Source organism: Chrysemys picta, chromosome 18 (assembly GCF_011386835.1).
Source record: "Chrysemys picta bellii isolate R12L10 chromosome 18, ASM1138683v2, whole genome shotgun sequence".
NCBI classification, from domain to species: Eukaryota; Metazoa; Chordata; order Testudines; family Emydidae; genus Chrysemys; species Chrysemys picta.
In genome coordinates this window covers 16,872,166-16,887,826 of record NC_088808.1, presented here as the reverse complement: position 1 = coordinate 16,887,826, position 15,661 = coordinate 16,872,166, and the positions used below count along the sequence as shown (strand labels likewise).

The window sequence follows — 15,661 nt, the reverse complement described above, 5'->3', positions numbered from 1 at the left end:
TGAATTGAAGTTGGCTATCTGGAAGTCAAAGAAAAGCTGTCTATTTTATTGCTTTCATTGAAGTCTTGAGACTTCTATCTGAGTTTAAAAAGGGATTCTCCACTGGGGGAGGAAATACTAACCTTGTTTATACTCAGTTACCTTTGCCCTCTTAGGAATTTGTCTGTTCTGCTGATTAGCATCCACATATATATGATTTAAATAAATCCTTCCTACTCATGAAATGCTTCCTGCTCCTAGCTCTGTAGTAATTTCAGAATGGCTACAAAAAACAATTGATATAGTAAGAGCAGGTATTGTTCAGGCAACGGCAGGCAAAGGATAGATCTACAAATCCGTGTGGGATCTTTCCTAAAGCAGTGAGGATGCAGGTACATCCTACCCTTTGGATCTCTGCCAGTCTTGAACCTACATCCACCACTAAATCCGTGATGTTGGTTATCTTTCTGGCTACAGTATATTCAATGGTTTATGCTTTGCTGCAGGATTGATTGAAAGGAGAAACTGGTGACGGCATGTTTTAGCACATCTGTAATGGTAGACATAGAAACTAATCAAAGTAAACTGCCTTTTTCTCCAACAAGTTAATCTCTTCATGGTGTACCATTGCTACCATCATTTTGACTCTTTCTGTCTCTCATTCCAGGCTGGATTGTAGTAATGAAGGTTTTGCAGACTCTGTGGCAGGATACAGTGAAGAAGCAATTGGTAGAAATGGAGAGACCAAACCTCCGAGCACCCGGGGTAGTAGTAGCAGTAAAGGCAGCAGCAGTGAGCTGTCCACCCCAGAAAAATCCCAGAACCAGAGGATGGGTCAGTTCAGCAGTCACTGGGAAGCATCCATGTTGTTGGAGCCTTCCACTAGCGTCCCACTAACTGTAGGCTCACTCCCCAGCTCCAAGAGCTTTCTTGGAATGAAAGTGCGTGAATTATTCCGCAACAAGAGCGAGAGCCAGTGTGATGAGGAGGGTATGACCATCAACAGTCTTTCTGACACTCTAAAGAGTGAACTATGTAAAGATCCAAGCATGGTGGAGGCAAAGGCTCCTTCAAGCCCCGACAACCCCAGCCCCTCGCCCATGAACCAGGAAAGCAGTGTTGGACAGCTTCATATCATGGACTACAATGAAACTCATCATGACCACAGTTAAAAAGGAAGATAGTCAATCAGTGTTATTTTCATATTCTTGGCATAGAACAGGAGGCGCGAATGCAAGTTTAACTAAAAGCTTTTATGTTTCATTGGTCTGAGCAGCTAGCTCGAGCAGTGGAAACAGGAGTGATGTCTTTTTACATAAGATGACTGCTGAATGAATGCAAAATGGATTTAGGGTCTGGAATGGTAATGCCCAACCTAACTTTCTTCTGCTTCTCCTCTCTCAAATCCCATCATTAGCAGTGTGTACTAATTTGAAGGGGCAACTGTTAGCATTTATAAGTATTTTTTCCCTTCTCCCCTCCCCAATGAGTGGTTGCATCCTATGAACTTGAGTGCAATATGAGGCCAAATTAACCTTTGTGAATCTACCTATGAATGCTTAGTGCTTTACTTAGCTGAAATTTCTCAGCAAGCTTCCAATTTAGAACAGTTAATTGTGTTGCCCTTGCAGGTGATTTTGGTTATGTTCTTCTGGAAAAAAGCAAAACCAGAGTTTCTAGTGCATTCATCTGAAGGTCTTTATTTTGCCTGTTTGTTTTCCCCCAACTCTGGTCTTCGTAGATTGGACTATGGTCAAGTGACTGAATGGTAAAGAACAACACACATCTGCAAACTGATGTTGCATTCACCCCAATTCATAATCATTGTTTCTTTTGTCCTTAACATTTCCTGGAAAATTATATGTGAACAAACATTGTCCTTCCCCAAGGAACTGCAAACTATTTGCTGAGGTCTCGTTAAAATACTTGCTTCTGATTTTTTTTTTTTTTTTCCTCCCCTTGGGTGGGTAAGGGGGATGTTCATTGTTTGTTTGACAAACTGGTACTTGTCTGACCTTAAATTGTTGCGTGAGTGGAGGTGATGAGAACTGAATACTGAGTGCAGGGAGATCCAGACAAGGACAGTATGTAGAGATTTTGTGTAAAGTGGCGGGTTCACCAAAACTTCCAAGTGAGCATTTTGAAGAAGATTCTGCAAATGTTTCTCTAAGCTGGGAGACAATTGTGCTGCCTGGACTCTTCTTTTTTTCATTGTGATCTTTGTCCAGGCTAACCAAGACAGTCTCATTCTGGGTTGAAGAATCTCAAACATTCTTCTTCCCAGGAATAGTTTATAAGATTCCAGGCTTGAATCAAGAATCATTGGATAAACTCCCAAAGGAAGTCCTCCCCCTAATGCTATTGCTCTCTTGGATACAGAGGTCATGGCAGTTCAATTTGTGGCTACCTAGTTTTCTCTCTCTCTCTCTCTCCTTCCCCTCCATTCCACTCTCCCAAGCAGCTGAGCTTGCTGTTGGGCCAGTGTATGTAGCTCAAAATGATATACAGGACCCAATCCTGCAGCCTTCCCATCTTTATTATTCCCATTGAAGTCAATGGGGAGTCTTGCATGCTGAAGGACTTTGGGATCAGGATTTATGTCGGTCATCAAACTCTGGTTTCTTTCCTGTCAGAACAGAGCTCCATTATTAGGAAAGAGAGAGACGTTCACGTCTGTGAGATTCTGATATGTCTGGGTCCAGGATCACTTAGTCTGTAATATGACCTTTTAAAGCGTCAGAGCCACGCTGCCCCAGTGTTCATTTTGTTCCTACTTTTACAGATGTCGTCTTTTTTTTTTTCCCTTAAACAGTCTACAGGGGTGGTGGTAAGAATCTTCCGAAAGGTAACTACACTTGTACTCTGTTTTTCTAGCTTGACCTAATCTAAGTAGGGATAGAACTGATCAAAGCAGGCTGGCATTCTGCTAACCTGACAAATAGAGCTGCTGTGATTTCCTCCCCTTCCAACTCCCCCATACCCCCTGTTGCCCAACCAGACAATACCTTCCCTTCCATTCCACCTCTCCCATAACACCTATGGTCTGTATACATTTCTGCCTGTCAGCCAGTCCTGACTCTGAAAGTAAAGGTGAATTTTGGTGTTTTTTTCAAAGCTTGAACCTGCACAGAATAGGAAATAGTGTCACAAGTGACATTGACTGGTTTTGTTGACACGTCTGTAGGTTTTCTAAGACTTGGTGGTAGTTGCAATAGCAAATGAGTGAAGACTCAACGGCTTCATATCCCACTCACCCAGAAGTGAACAGTTTGCACATTGCCCCTAACAGGGCTAACTCAGCTATTGGATACAGTTCTGTTATGGGAATCAGATAGACCCTCCCTTCAGTTTGGCAATTCCTAACAGACTATCCTGCCACATGGTGACTCACTTCTTTTAGTGGAGGGACTTTTGTTGTTGTTGTTAGTAGCAAAAATGCTCTGGAGCTAATCAGAGCTCATCAGTGGGTGGCCTTTTCTCTTTTAAAAGGATGTTAGCACTGGGATGGAATCAGAAACCACTTTAGACGGTTTATCTATGGACCACAAAGATTATGGAGGAACAAATTTTGCCATTGTTCTTGTAAATCTCTAAAATTATGGATCTACTGTATGTAGTAACTTGCATTTTGTTTAAAGGGATCCCATCAATGAAGTGGAGACAGATATTTTTAACTGACTGCTTTTAGTTAAATCTAAAAACGCTGTCTTTGTCAAAAGTTAATCTGTTCCCTGCCTCGCTCTTTGTAAGCATGTTAAACAATCCACATTAAATGCCATAAATATGAAATACAAGGAAAAATGGTACAATCTAAGCTAAAGAGAACTTTAAACCAAAAGGAGGTTTTGCTGTCCTTATTAGAATGTTCTAAAATGTCAAGGCAGTTGCTTGTGTTTAACTGTGAACAAATAAACATGTATTGTTTTGCACTACTTTGCGTTGAGCTCTCTGCAAGCTGCGCCCTCAGGGTGAAGGATCTGTGCTGGTAACCTATACTGACTAAACGTGAGCTTTGCAGAAACAAGATTAGCATTAAAGCACTTTCAGAGGTCCAAGTGTTTAATAGTATTGGGTATGTTACAAAACAGATAAATGTCCTGCCCTTCTGATGTCCTGCCATTTTTATAGATAGCATGAGCAATTTTTCCCTCTTTGCAAAATAGCTTTGATGTTGTCATAGGTATGTATAATCCAGTAATTTAACTGCACATGTAGTTTTCAGTGTTTAATTCTGTGCCAGTCCTACTACACCTCTACCCCGATATAACGCTGTTCTCGGGAGCCAAAAAATCTTACCGCGTTATGGGTGAAACCATGTTGTATCGAACTTGCCTTGATCCGCATGAGTGCGCATCTCCCCACCCACCCTGGAGCACGTTATATCCAAATTTGTGTTATATCAGGGTAGAGGTGTACTTATGGTATCCAAGCATACCTACATACCCAGAGATATCTGCAAGTAGTCTGGATATTTGACTCGTCTTCTACATAGCATTGCTTGCTGGTCTGGACGGTAGGACTATGATCAGAATGCTGCTGTTCATCTTCTACCAGCAACCAATGATAGCTGAACATCACAGTGGTACAGTGAGCTATCCTTTCCAAAAAGAAAGCATTTACTGTTGTGACTTTATTCCAGATGTCAGCTTCAGATACCATACCTGAAGTTCCCAAAGAGAAGTTGTGTGTTTGAAGTCCCCCAAAGACAGCAGAAAAGTGTCTAGTTCTTGGAACACATTTACATCTACTGCAGATGGCCCAGTTAGAATCATCTTAAAGGTCTGATTTGTATTAGAATCTTGCCAGCTAGTTTTACTCTGATTAAGGTTGTGTCTACATAACAAATTCCACTTTGGGACTTTTTACATAGGAATGTATGCACAGCCTAGGGAATTGTATGCACTGAAGGACCGATCGACCCATAGAACGACTTCTCAAATGCAATGGGACAGCCATTCTTAATTACAAATTAGCAAAAGGATGTTTCAGAAGCTGACCTGTGCTCTTACAACAATTGGAATCAGAATGAAAATCTGAAAGAGCACAAATGCAACTCTTTTTAAAGTGGCTCATGAAGCATGAATATCAATGGTGCAGTTAAAGTACTTTGAGCATAAAAATTAACACTTTTAAATGCATGAACCAACTTGGACTGTTTGATGCTGTCAGAGAGATCATATTTTTGCACAGATCAACTACTTGTATGGGGACTTCATCCCCATAACGGAGGATTTATGCACACTTTAATCCCTTACTGTGAGGGTCAGGTGATGTGGGAAGTCTTGTTTGGACCCTCTGACTTGGGAGAATTTTTCCTATAGGATGTAAATGGCAGAAAAACAGCAGAAACAGAATCTTGACTTTCTTTTATTGTTACATATCTCAATACAAGTTTAACATTCAAAAACTGCTCTTACCAGCATACAAATAATTCAATATATATTTTCACAAAAGTAGAGAAATAAAGAATCTGCTTTATTTTCTAATGCTCATAAACACAACCATAAATAAGAATCATCCTTCCAGCAGCCATGGCTTTCCTCCCAGTTCTACTGCCACATAACAGACTGAAAAGCCAACTCTCCTTTTGACCTTGTTGCGTTCTTTAGTACTGCTTCCTAGACCTGACCACTAGAGGCCTCCATGACTCTGCCAGCTCACTCAGAACTAATCTTTTGAGCTGCTGAACTTCCACCACGCTCCCTGTTGTGGTTCCCTGCAAGACTTTTCAGGTCTAGCCGAATCCCTGACTTTCTAATTGCTGACTTGATCCCAGCTCTCTTCTGAATGGCCTATAAGCAGCATCCTGTTGGCTACGGTGTCTCCAGACTTAAACTTAAAAAAAAAAAAAAAAAATCTTTAACCTAAGGATATTTTGGATTTGATACAGGTTTTTGACTGATGCCATCCCCTGTCTAAATTGGACCAGAACTACAGAAGTAGTATGTAGCATACAGACAGCTGGATTTTGTTGGGATCCTGTATACTCTGCTTGTATCTGTATTTGTCTTCAGAAGAAAAAGCGGGTGATCAAGGAGACTTGAGGAACACAAAGTAAGCTAGTTTGGCTGCTTCCCAGGTTTCTTGTGTTTGTGTGTGAACTTGGAAAACAAAGTTAAAGCAAAGTTTTATTACAGAGCTATGTTTGGATAATTACATTCCAACTACCTCAATTTCTACTCAGTGTCAACTGGATTTATGGCAAGATGGTACTCTTTCCAACATTGCCACTAGGTTGCTGTTGGAAAGCTGATACTTGTCTCTTCCTACCCTACCAACCTTCTAAATTTCTCTCAAACTTCGCTCTATCTGAAGTGGTGGTCATCCACTGTGTAGAGGAAAACTTGTATAGAAACTAAAGTAATTTGGACAAACTGTTTTTGCAACTTATCTTTGAAAAAATCTTCCAAAAGACCATTGTCATGTAATTGAAAAACTATAGTTTCCCAAGAAACTTGCAATTTTTCCATTCAAGAGTCCTTGAGGAAATTTAGTGAGCAGGACTGGGTGAGAGGACTGGGGCAGTTACTTTTGGAATTATTCAGTAGTTTGCGACAGTTTAGGAACTCTTGGGTAAGACATGAGCAACAGCTGTTAGCTTGTTGGGTGGCAGGGTTGTGATATTTAATACACAAAACTGAAAGTGAACCGATACTACGTTAACCTCAAAGTTAATACAGTAGTTTGATCTGATCAGAATCCAAGTATTCCAGCTTACACTATATAAAGAATGATGTTAAAATTGGATTTTCAGATCTATACTAGTGCAATAAGACCAGGTCTGTGCACAGGACTGGGAGTCAAAGTTGGGATTAGAAATCAGGAGTTCCCACCACTTGGACTTTGGCCTTGGGCAAGTCACTTGACCCCTCACTGTGCCTCAGTTTTCCCATCTGTAAAATGGGAGACTATTTTCCCATCTCACAAAGTTGTGAATGACTTAATGTTTGTAAAATGCTTGATAGATGACACATGCCTTTCTGCCCACCCTGCAATTTTTGTTTTGTTTTTGGGAGATTCTTTGCGCTTTTCCTCTTCAGGAGTCACTTAGCTCACCTAGCATAGCAGAGATTCTTTTTTCAGACTTATATAGCCACTGGAACAACGTATTGATCAACATATGAAAATGCACAAACAAATGCTAGGACATTTATCTTCCATATAGCATAACTTTTGATTGGACTAGCAGACATTTACAGTAAGTGCAAATTCCTTATTTTCATGCTATTTTTTATTTAAATATAGATCAGAACATATGGTCATGTAACCACTATTCTCAGAAATCCTAAACTGCACTCGTTTTATGTAGCAAGAACAGATAAGTGATAAGTAACTGCTTGCCTTTGACATTTAAAATAGAAGTATTTAAAGAGATTATAACTGAATATCTGTTTTGACAATTGAATTTTTTAATTGCCATTTTAGTCACACTTATGGGCCTTTTAAAACTAAATTTAGATGGTGATTTCTGATCAACTTGTATTGCAGTAAAAAGAGTTGGTGATTTTAATGAATGGGAAATACTCTTGCTAGCTTTTCCCCCTTGCCCCCCATCAATTCTGCTGTGTAGCATAATCATAGGCAAAATAATGGAATCCTGTTACGATGAGAGTAATTAACCATTGGAACAACTTAACAAGGGTTGTGGTGGATTCTCCACCACTGGAACTGTTTAAAATCAAGATTGGATGTTTTTCTAGAAGATCTGTTCTAGTTCAACCACAGTTATTGGACTTGAAGCAGGAATTTATTCAGGGAAGTCCTGTGTTAGGTGCAGCTGTGGAAGTTCAGACTGGCTGACACACTGATACTGAAGAAGGGTTGTTTCTAACTCGCTAACACAGGTCCTGATTCTTCTCTCACTGAAATCAGTGTCAATGTTCCCTTTGACTTAAATGGCAGAAGGATGGGGTCCCTAGTTTTGCAAACTCCCTTAAAATGCCAACTCAGACATCCCCCAATGTTTGTTGTGTATGTGGATCTGGAGACACTCAGGATATTTGTTGCAGATTTACTTTCAGGGCTCTGCAAGTCTCAAATTGGGCATGCTCAACCAGCCGTCTCCACAGGGGGAGTGATATCCCTCTGGGGGTTTTCCTTTGCTGCTTGTAGGACTTACACCCACTCCCTGGGCTGACATAGCAAGGGGCTTAGAGAAACTGATTTTTAGTGGGTAAAAATTACCCTTGTTATAGCCCCTTCCATCTAAGAATTTTAAAAGGTGCTTTTACAGACAATAAGCTTCCCAGCCTCTCTGCTATGCAGTAGGTATCCTCCCCATTTTCAGATTGGGAAATTAAGCCACAGAGGTTAGATGACCTTTTATCTAAGGTTATTAAATAAGTCAGTAGCAGAGCTGGAAATAGGACCTGGAAGTTGTAACCTTCAGGCCCATGGTCTAACCAATAGCCCTCATTTCCTGCTTAACAGTTCCTGTCCCAGAGAGCATTTTATCTGTTACTTGTCTGTATGGTGCCTAGCACAATCAGGCCTGAAACTTGAAGTATTTAGATGCTATTAGTGACTTTAATTTTTCTCTGTAAAGCCACCTCCATGATACAGCTATTAAATAAAGCCTTCCACAGGAAGGGTGGCTTTTCTGCTACCCAAAATCCTGCTAGCAACTATGTCTGTTAAATAGCCCAACAATCTTAAATCTGTTTGAATTCCCCAGTAGTTTCAATTGAATAGGATCACTTAAAAATAATTATGAAGTTTACTGAAGAAATCATGTCTATCCCAGAGCTGAGGGTTAGTGCAATGATTCCTATACATCCTATGGAGACGTGTATGAGCGGTGTGGGAAGAGAATGGGAACAAATACACAGAGGGGGTAAAAGAAGGGGTGAAAGTTCACCTGTAAATACTTCCTATCCTTCTGAACTGCCATTCCCTTCTGCACTTCCTTGTTTGCGCAACTCTCCCATCTTAGTTGATACTTGTTTCAAAAACCTGGTCACCTTAAGGTAATAGCACCCCCATAATTTTAGCAAACACAGCCATGCATGCACGGGAAACATTTATTCAGGAGTGTCTTCAGGCAGGAGGCAAAAGAACAGGAGCTAACTTGCCTGTGGGAGGGGAAAAGAGCAATCAGATAAAGGGAAATACATCAGACAATCAAGATCTTGTTAAGAGCTTCCATAAAGCATCCATAAATTATACAAATCAGTTCTAAGTGATAAATATGGGAAGCGAGCCTACAGGTGGACTGGCTTTCATAACCCAGTCCTGGAAAGCTAGCTAGCTGGCTTCAGAGACTCTATAGGAAGGCAATGATTTAAAAATACGTTGCACTTTTCTATGCATGCTCCATCAGCTGATCTCAGATGCCTTACAACTGTTAATGACCTAAGCATCAAACACTTCTGTAAGGTAGGTAAGATGTACCCAAGGGAAAGCAGAGGCGTAGAGACCTTAAAGTGCAATTCTACTTTGAAAAGAGGCTGTGTCTGAAAATGGTCACCTCTTCCTCAGTAGATCTGCTCCCTGGATTGGAGTCTTGCACCCTAATAGTGGTCAGAAATAACTTTTTCCTTTTGTTAGCCCTGCAGAGCCAAAACAGCTCTGGGAGAGTGAGCTGGATTATTTTATGGGCCACACCCACCGTCAATTAAATTTCAACTACAGGACCAAATTCTGTCCTCACTTACACCTGTGCAACCCCATGGGAAGTGAAGGGGTTGAACAGCTATAAATGAAGACAGATTTTTGGCTCAGTCTTTATTACTGGTATTGGTGTAGGATGCAGTGCACCCATCTTAGATTTCAGATAGCAGGCTATTTACAGCAGTAAATTTGAGCAACCTATAACCTGAAAAAATCAGATAGGAAGTCATAGAATTGGACTTCAAGTGACTTGCCCAAGACACAGCATTGGTGAGAGACCAGAATCTGATTGGTCCTAACTCCATCTGCTGCCCTCACCACTAGACCTGTCAAGGAGGAATACATGTGACATACACTACCCGTTTCAACTCTTTTTCTGGATCTCAGTAGAAAGTTGTCTGATAAGATCTAGGTTTATCTGCTCTTGGAGACTTACAAGACTACATATATTCAGAACTTGGGTGAAGACGGGAGGGAACAACTGCAGTGAATACTGGAGACCATATTTAATAACCAGTCACATCTATGCAAAAGATGTATGAGCTTTGGTCCTTCTAAAAGGAGGGTTTCCCAGGTGGTTTCCAGGGACCATTGAGATATTTCCAAGTGTTTCTCCCTGTGCCATTCAGGTGCTCTTTTTTACCATGCTTACGGTTCTGCTCTCCTGAATAGTCTTTATAACTAACCAAGGTCTGAGTAGCAGTAGTGAGGATAGCAGGACGTGGGCCTAGGGGAGCAGATGCCTTTGCTGACACATCCTGCTGTGTTCTCTTCTGAGAGTCAGCACTTCCATCACTCACGTTATGCAGGAAGTTCCGAGGCAGCTTCTCACTGTGGGCCACCCATGCTTTCATGCAGTCCAGCACTATGGGTATGAGGCTCACCACACCTCCATAGTGGTTCTTTGCTTCATCGCAACTCAGGTGATTTACCACATCATGAGGGTACCTGTGTGGGGGTCAGGGGGAAGCAGTTATTTACCAGATGGTAAATCAAACACATGGAACCCCAAAATGCCACTTTTAGAGTCGCTGCTACAAGTACATAGGCACTTTCAATTACTTTCTCAAGACAAAGGGTCAGTGATGGTCAGAACTAGACTGTGTGGCTGAAATCGTTCCTGCCCAATAACATTCCTCACCACTGGGCCCAAATCTGGTTGCCCCCAGATTTAATTTCAATAGCATGTAAAAAATACATCTCTCCTCTGCCCAGTTGAAATAAACCATTGACAGTATGGGGTGGGGAAACCTGTACTGCCGTTGCATGTGACTTCAGTGTACTAGGCTGCCCATATGTTACATTTCACTAGCACTGAAATTCACAAACTTAAAAAAAAAAAATCTAACCATTTGTGAGTGGGGAGTGAATAGTATTGGGGGAAATTCTCCAAAGACCAATGGGATTACTGGGGCACCCTTGCTCTTTCATTGGAATTAGAAGACAGTCACATGGCTCTAATAGATCTGTGTGGTGGTCTGGAGTACAAATTTCGCTTACATCAGCAGAGAACCATGCCCCTCTCTTTCCCAGCTTTATAAATTGCTTAAGTGATGTTTGCTTTTTTTACAATGAGAAATGTATAAAAGTGAGCTGCTGATAGACGTACTTGGCTCGGATGGTGCTCAGGTCGTTGCTGGGGCTAACGAGCAGCTTGCATTTCTCCAAAATATTGTTCGTTACACTGGTACCGGGATGCAGGGCTTCTAGCTTTTGGCAGAGTTTGTTCAGTTCACTACAGATGCTCAAGAACATGAGGAGGATGCGTCTGTCGGTAGTGTTGTTACAGTGATGATCCATGTATGCCTGCACCTATGTAGTGCAACATGTGCAAGGAAGGGCAATATTTAAACTGCAGTGAAACTAGTTCAAACAAGCTGGTGCAGTTTTTATTGCTTTACGTACAAAGGGCCGTTTCGATGCAGTTTGTGTTACACTGCAGAGAAACTGCCCTCTCAGCCATGGCTCTGAAGGAAGCAATGTGCAGGGGAACCTATATGCAATAGGATTTCTGGAGCCTGCCTGGGTAAAAAGCTTCCTCCTTTCCCGTGCAATAGGATTTGGAGAGGTATGGTTGGTGGTATCCACTGATATTTGCAAATCCACAGCCGTTCTTCCCCCCTCCCCTGCTGGAACAGGAGTGCTGATGTGCTACTTCAGCCACGGGGCCAGTGTGGCTCCATTACTGCGATCTGAGGGTGCAGAAGAGGGTGCTTCCTGTCACCCTTTTTTTATACTAGTGAGTGGTGGATCAAAATTAGACAGATGAAATGGCTAGGTATAGGGTCTTCCTGCCAAGTGGCAGGAGGTGGATTAGTTTGAACCTTGGTCATTGACATTATAATAATTACCACTTACAAAGCATCTGTATTGCTCAGTTTATTATTTAATAAAATTAAGACTAAATCTCAATGCTAATTCCTGGTAGAAACTGACATTAATTCATAACACAATCTATCCAGATACTCTTCCGAATAGCGAACAAAGCCCTTGCATTATTAAAGTAGAAAAATTAAATCCTAATGAACCCTGATTTTAATGACACATGCGGTCTCCACATGTAAAGGGATTGCTCTCAGCACATCCATAATTGTCATTTTATTTAGATTTTTTTTCCCAGTGTCTCTTCCAGGCTCTGAGTTCTTCACATTATTTAAAATATTCAATATTTTTGAAAGTTCCAAGACAATTCACATACCAACTCAGAACCCCCTACTCTATAGGGACATTCAGCCCTCATTCCACCTTTGTAACAGCCATTATTTTTAATAAACACTACAGAAAAATACAGTAGCTCCAATACCGGGGGGGAGTGGCAAGTAAGCTGCTTACTACAACAAGTTAAGGTTTACAGATTCCATGTGTGACGGGGGAAGGTGGGTATGTTTGTCTTGTACTGTATATTTGTGGTTAGGAGTGTGGTAGGGAAATGGGATTGTTAGGCTAAGTTGTCTAAAGTGGTACTAAGCAGTATAGCGTTTGTATAAATGGGTAAATCATAATGTAGATACTTCTGTATCTATTTGATAATCCATTGTAGCATATAATATTGTTAATAAACAGATCTTACTAGAGGGGTTTGTATATAGCTTCCCCTAGTACAGTTATTCGCCATTGAAATATACACAAGTGCATGACAGCATTATGCTGTCCCCATCACTGCTGGCAGAGATCTTTGTGCTGATTTCTTTGTTACCTGTCCAATACTTGCTATAGGCCTGATCTTGTCATGTGCATCCTCTCGGGTGCGGTCCAGTGCTGCAATAAATGTAAACTGCTGTTGCTGGAAGATCTTGTAAGTCTGTTCTATGTTTCTCAGACATTCTTTTACCTCGTTCATTTTCCCCCCCTCCTGGATTTTGAAAAAGGAGAGGGAGGAAGTTAATTTTTTAAAGTGATACCATTTTACATGTGCAACTTTATTTTCATCTACAGCTGTAACCAGATGGGTTGAATTGCCCCCCAAAAATGAAAAAAATCAAGAAGCTGGGGAAATATATTGTGTTAAGGCTCTGCAGTCCCACAGCCCCAAACAGTAAGTCAATGAGGTAGTAATGATGCTACAGACAGAGGTAGAGAACCCAGAGGGGACCACTGACAATCAGATGCCATAAACCCTAGTGGATCTATTGTAAACATAATGTAGTAATGCATCAAACACAATGCTGTGAGAGGACCAAAGGGAGAAATATCTTCTCTTATCCAGTGTAAAGCTATTGCCCAAGCGGCTGAAAACTGTCTTCTAACATTAAATGAAGGCCAGCTTGAGAGGCAGTGTGCAGTAAAGTGCGATGGAACAAGGGAGACCTGGACTTGAGGTTAACCTCTGGCTCTTTCACAGCGAGATGAGGGCCTGGCAAGGGGTGCTGATTTCCAGTGCTGGTCTTGTCCGAATGTAGAGGCAGTGTGAGCACTGCCTAGGGCTACCAGTTTCTATACTCCCCCACCTCCCTAGTTTCACCTTAACTTGCCTTGCCCCTACCCCAGAGAAGCTCCGACTATTCTTGTCCTTTTGATCCTCCAGTTTAAAAAAAAAAAATGCATTACTATTGCTCCTAGCCCCAGCAATCTAGATGCTAAAGGGGCACTGTGGGCACCACCACCCTTTGCATATCCTTGGTTAAATCTGGCTCTCAAGTTCTGGGGTCAGAAGAAGGATTGTTATAGTGCCCATAAGTGCACACACCACTCAGCTGGGAATGGTATTAATGCTCTGAGTAGACAGTGCAGAGCCAGAAGGTGACCCAGAATGAACGGGAAAACTGTCCATGGTTCCAAATTCCATGGCTGGATTTGTCAAGTGTATAGTTACTTTTGGGTGCCTTCTCCATCAACAGATTGTGAGGCTTTCCCCTCTTACAGACAGAGCATAGGCCACCTCGTAGTTGCTAAAATCCCCCGTCTCTACACTTCTGATGATGCCCATTAGTAACAAGCATCCTGATGTCCCTATCTTCCCCCAGTACTAGTTTAAAATCTTCCTGTATCCCCATACCGATCTGTCCTACCCAGCTGCTAAACCCTCCCACTCCCAAATATGCGGTGGAGTTTATGGATGTATGCCTGAGGCCCCACGCATCCCCACATAAAAACTATAGCCGGCCCTCAGAAGCCCTCACGTTGAAGGGAAGTGAAATCTACGTTGGCACATACTCTGGGATGGGTGAGGATGGGAAACTCACTTGGGTGGGCTTAGGTTTGTCCCTCTACCAAGATCAAAATTGATCACAAAGAAGCTATTTACACTTTCTGCATGTTTAATAACTAAGTAGCAATTTGGCATTGAAAGCCACAATGTAAAAGTCTCTAATGGAGAAAATGTATTTTTTTACCCCAATCCTACTAGTTTGACACAGCAAACATTTACATTTCTGCAATAAAAAATGTTTACAATTAGAGATTAGATCAGAAATATAACAAATCTAAATGAAATACAAAATGCATGTGACTTTCCATAATAAATGGGTAATATAATGTCTTGATTCTTCCCAAAGATATTGAGCACCAGCAGCTCCCATTTGAATTCAGTGGGAGTTGGATTGCATAGCTCCTCTAAAAATCAAAGCACAGATATTCTGTCAAATGAATTTATTTGCAGGTGTCATAAATAGGCTGCAACTTTGTTAGGGAAAAAAATGTCTAAAGTGTACAAAAAAAAGTATAGGTCTGCAATGGAGTTCAGAAACAGAGCAAGTAACAGGTCTGGCTATTGACTTTTTAAAAATATAGCTTGTACTTACAAGCAAAATAATTAATTACAAGATCTATTAATGGATGTTTTTATAAGATAGTAAATAGGTTTAACCAAAATGTATATTCTTGTCTAAAGTAGCTCCCATTCCTTACCATGTGAATTGGACTGAGCCATAAAGTCTTGCACTTCATGGGAAAGTTTGAAAAACTTTTGAGATACCTTGCCTTTAAAACCACCCTCTCTAACTCTCCTATTATGATTGATTGATTTTTATGAGCAAGTTTTCATTAAAGTGGAAACTCTAGCAGCTTAGAAGATACAATAGGCCCTCAAATTGCCTTTAAGGTTTCAATGGGGGCATATAGGGCACCCAGCACTTCCCAGAATCAGTCATGTGGCAATCACTTGTTCCTGTTGCTTATTCATCATCTCTAAAGTCCTGCTTCTCCGTGACATCAAAACAGTTTGACTGTCACAAAAGTGAGACTAAACTAAGAACAGACATTAAAACTCTCAATCCCATTTTCATCCAGTAGTAAACAGACAGGAGGATGGATGGGATTTTCCTAGGAATGAGGTGACCTCACAGTTAAATTCAATTAGGCTCTTCTGAACACTCCCTGTTGCTGTGTAAAGTGCTTTTAAGTCTTTAGCAGAAAGGCCTTACACAGCCCGCAGATTGGTGAGTCCGTGTGGTCAGTCTGGACTCGGAGCTCCACTCACCTGTGTCTCCTGTCCCACTCCTGCATGTCCCGGACCTCCTGCCCCCGACACCGCCTGCTCCCCGCAGCCCTGCGGCCGCCAGCCCCAGCTGCGAGCTCCCCGCAGGGCAATTGTTACAACCGTCTCCCTAGGTAACGGTGACGTAGGGTATCCACG

General features: G+C 41.6%; 3 protein-coding genes across 25 annotated transcripts in view; 2 read left to right on the top strand and 1 right to left on the bottom strand.

Annotated features, from left to right (window-relative positions):
- TSC1 (TSC complex subunit 1) overlaps positions 1-3,911 on the top strand; it is a 54,264-nt gene extending 50,353 nt beyond the window's left edge. For all 18 annotated transcript variants that reach the window (XM_065571949.1, XM_065571940.1, XM_065571936.1 and 15 more), the window contains one exon: positions 647-3,911. In XM_065571949.1, coding sequence (XP_065428021.1) covers positions 647-1,151 — 505 coding nt within the window. In that variant the 3' untranslated portion in view covers positions 1,152-3,911. The remainder of the gene's footprint in view (positions 1-646) is intronic.
- A 1,419-nt stretch (positions 3,912-5,330) lies between these two features.
- Positions 5,331-15,636, bottom strand: SPACA9 (sperm acrosome associated 9). 2 transcript variants are annotated; one of them, XM_005293288.4, is made up of 5 exons: positions 15,506-15,636; positions 12,785-12,940; positions 11,198-11,400; positions 10,389-10,536; positions 5,331-9,050 (listed from the first exon to the last, which is right to left on the bottom strand). In XM_005293288.4, exons 2-5 carry the CDS (start codon positions 12,926-12,928, stop codon positions 9,042-9,044), a joined length of 504 nt encoding a protein of 167 aa, XP_005293345.1. In that variant the 5' UTR covers positions 12,929-12,940; positions 15,506-15,636; the 3' UTR covers positions 5,331-9,041. The 2 variants fall into 2 exon arrangements, with proteins under 2 accessions (XP_005293345.1, XP_005293344.1); XM_005293287.4 differs by having other exon boundaries at positions 5,331-10,536.
- The window catches only part of AK8 (adenylate kinase 8), a 128,041-nt gene continuing 118,280 nt past the window's right edge, over positions 5,901-15,661 (top strand). For 2 of the 5 annotated variants that reach the window (XM_065571954.1, XM_065571950.1), the window contains exons 1-2: positions 5,901-6,033; positions 13,024-13,123. In XM_065571954.1, the coding sequence (XP_065428026.1) occupies positions 13,057-13,123 (67 nt within the window). In that variant the 5' untranslated portion in view covers positions 5,901-6,033; positions 13,024-13,056. Of the gene's footprint in view, positions 6,034-13,023; positions 13,124-15,497; positions 15,637-15,661 lie in introns of those variants that run through there. The other 3 variants (XM_065571952.1, XM_065571953.1, XM_065571956.1) reach the window with 3 other exon arrangements.

Bases quoted from the DNA above. Each gene is read 5' to 3' on its own strand.
- SPACA9 (XM_005293287.4), bottom strand. From the start codon at position 12,928: ATGAACGAGGTAAAAGAATGTCTGAGAAACATAGAACAGACTTACAAG. The intron at 11,401-12,784 runs GTAACAAAGAAA...TGCACTACATAG, and splicing joins CTATAGCAAGTATTGGACAG to GTGCAGGCATACATGGATCA. The intron at 10,537-11,197 runs GTACGTCTATCA...ACCCCCACACAG, and splicing joins CTGAGCACCATCCGAGCCAA to GTACCCTCATGATGTGGTAA.